Here is a 3,338-nt window from a genome sequence, read left to right on the forward strand (position 1 = left end):
CTTGTAGTTAATATATAATGTTGTGCGATAAACCTTATGTGCGCATCTGAATGCTATTTTCCTTATTACTTTAACAATCTGGTCCGTCTCATATATTAGATATGGAATTATCGCAGCTTTTATCACATTAATGTCGTGACTGAATCACGATAATTACCATCCTAATATACTTAACGACATAGATTAAATTTGGATGAGTAATATAGAAATTACATGCCAAGCTTATGCATGTCTATTTCCAGTTGGTCCAACTTTAAAACTTTATTAAGATCAGCTACAAAACATATATTGCAAAATGAATATTTTACATAACATGAAATAAACCATCAACTTAATTCTGCAGAAAGATAATTCAATATCTGTCATAGGACATATAGCATAAAATAAACTCCCACTAAACCAAGGCATCACATGTATTGACACCCATCCGAGCAGTGTGCTCATGACAGACTTTAGGAATCAATCCCTTGGTTAATGGGTCTGCTAGCATATACTCTGTTCCTATATGTTTTCTATGGAAATTTGTTTTTCTTGAACTTTCTTCTTGACAACTAAGAACTTGATGTCTATACGTTTCGATTTCGTTGAGCTCTTATTGTTGTTGGAGTATAGTACTGCTGACTTATTGTCACAAAATATTTTCAATGGTTTTTCAATGTCATCAACGATACGAAGCTCAGTGACAATGTTTCGCAACCATATGCTATGTATGGATGCCTCAAAGCAAGCAACATACTCAGCCTCTATTATTGAAGAAGCTACAAGAGTCTGTTTGTTAGACTTCCATGCAATAGCTCCTCCAGCCAACATGAAGACACAGCCTGAAGTAGAGCATCTACTATCTTGGCATCCCACAAAATTGGAATCAGAGTACTCAATGATATCCAAATTTTCTGGTGTCCTATAAGTAAGCTTGTAATCATTTGTTCTCTTCAGATAATGTATTATGCGTTTAACATCTATCCAAAGATCTATGTCCAAATTGCTCAAGTATCTACCCAACATTCCTACTAAGAATGATATATCGGGACGTGTGCAAACGTGAGCATACATTAAGCTCCCTAGTGCTAATACATAAGGTTTATCATGTATTACTGTCCTCTCAATATCATTTTTGGGTATTGCTTGAGACTGAACTTGTCTCCTTTAGCTACGGGTGTGTCCATTGGTCTACAACTTTTCATGCCATATCTACTTAAAATCCTTTCGATATAATTCTTTTGTGATAATCCAAGAATACCTTGAGTGCGATCTCTTAGTATCTCGATTCCTAATACAAAAGAAGCATTACCAAGATCTTTCATTTCAAATTTGTTCGATAGAAATTTTTTAGTTTCATGCAACAAGCATATATCGTTATTGGCAAGTAGAAAGTCATTAATATATAAGACCAAAAATATGTATTTACTCCCACTGAACTTGCAGTATACACATTCATCTATGATATTTATCTCAAAACCATATGAGGTAATGACTTGATAAAACTTGTGATACCATTGACGGGAAGCTTGTTTGAGACCATAGATGAATTTCTTTAACTTAAAAATCATAGATTTTGAATCGCCTAATACAAAATTTTCTGGTTATACCATATACATCATTTTATCAATGTCATCATTAAGAAATTCTATCTTTACATCCATCTGATGTAGCTCCAAGTCAAAATGAGCTACTAGTGCCATTATGGTTCTAAAAGAGTCTTTCGATGATATGAGAGAGAAAGTCTCTTTATAGTCTATTCCTTCCTTTTGAATAAAGCCTTTAGTGGCTAGACGAGCTTTATATTTCTCAACATTACCCTTAGAATCCCTTTTGCTTTAAATATCTATTTACAACCAATTGTTTTCACACCTTCAAGTAATTCTATGAGGTCCTAAACGTCATTGTCTTTCATAGACTTCATCTATTCTTTAATGGCATCAATCCACTTTTCAGAGTTAGAACTTTGCATAGCTTGAAGAAAATTGATTGGGACATTTTCTATTAAACCAATGCCATCTTCATGTTCTTAGAGATAAACTACATATTCATCCGAAATTGCATTTCACCTTTCTCTGTTGGATCTTTTTAATGGCACTTCTTGAGATTGTTGAGCTTGTTGTATGGGTTAGAATTGAGGAGGATTCTTATTATTCTCTTGTACTGTATCAGTACCTTGAGCAACAACAATATTCTCATTGTTCTCTCGTACTGTAACTGAATCTATAATATGATTCTCATTGTACTCTTGTACTATAACTGTATCTTAAACAATAATAGGTAGAAAGACCTTATAATTATCAGTTACAAAATTCTCATCAAAAGCAGCATTCATAATATTTCCTCCCCCTCCCAAACTCAACATCCTCAAGAAATCTTGCATTTTTCATTTCAAAAATAGACCTTGATGCCAGATTGTAAAATTTGTACCCCCGTAAACGCTCAGCATAACCAACAAAGTAGTAACTAATTGTTCTTGAGTTCAATTTTCTTTTATATGACCTATACGGTCACGCCTCAACTGGACATCCCCAAATATGCAAATGCTTTATACTTGACCTTTTTCCAGTCCAAATTTCATAAGGAGTTTTGTTAAATGCTTTGTTTGGTACCCTATTAAGGATGTAGACTACGGTCTTTAAAGCTTCTCCTTAGAGTGATTCAGATAAGGAAGAATGACTAATCATACTTCTTACCATGTCCTTAAGAGTTCGGTTCTTTCACTTTGCAACACCATTCATGCAAAGTTTTCCTGGCATGGTGTATTGCAGAATAATACCACACTCCTATAGGAAAAGATCAAAAGTCCTGGGACGTTGCTCACCTGAACTGTCATATCTTTTGTAGTATTCACCACCACGATCAAATTTGACAATTTTAATTTTCTTCCCAAGTTGAAGTTCAACTTCATCTTTAAAAGACTTAAAAATATCCAAGAGTTGGGACTTTTCATGAATTAAATATAGATACCCATAATGAGAATAATCATCTACGAACGTAGTAAAATACCATTGTCCATTCCAAGAGACAGTAGGAAATGGACCACATATATCGGTATGTATCAGTTCTAAGACATCTTTAGCTTTCTCGGCACATAATTTTCTTTTTGTCCTTTTCCCCTTTATGCACTCAATGCAGATTTCAAAGTCCTCCAAATTTAGAGATCCAAGAATCCCATCAAACATGAGCCTCTAAATTCTCTATTTAGAATATGACCTAGGCGTTTGTGGCATAATGATGCCGAATTCTCATTTAGTTTTTGTTTTGTACCTTTTTCAGTATTTCATTATTATAGGAATTCAAATTAACCCTATATAGATTATACATCAAACGACCAGAGCAAATATTATTCGAATTAT

At 33.9% G+C, this 3,338-nt stretch overlaps 1 protein-coding gene across 1 annotated transcript; it reads right to left on the bottom strand.

The window, feature by feature from the left end:
• Nucleotides 1–501: 501 nt before the first annotated feature.
• Nucleotides 502–1,005, bottom strand: LOC148566634 (secreted RxLR effector protein 161-like). The gene has a single exon (XM_088484355.1). It carries the CDS (start codon nucleotides 1,003–1,005, stop codon nucleotides 502–504), a length of 504 nt encoding a protein of 167 aa, XP_088340481.1.
• Nucleotides 1,006–3,338: the final 2,333 nt, after the last annotated feature.

This window comes from Arachis ipaensis, chromosome B4, assembly GCF_059453495.1.
Source record: "Arachis ipaensis isolate K30076 ecotype BB chromosome B4, ASM5945349v1, whole genome shotgun sequence".
NCBI lineage: Eukaryota > Viridiplantae > Streptophyta > Magnoliopsida > Fabales > Fabaceae > Arachis > Arachis ipaensis.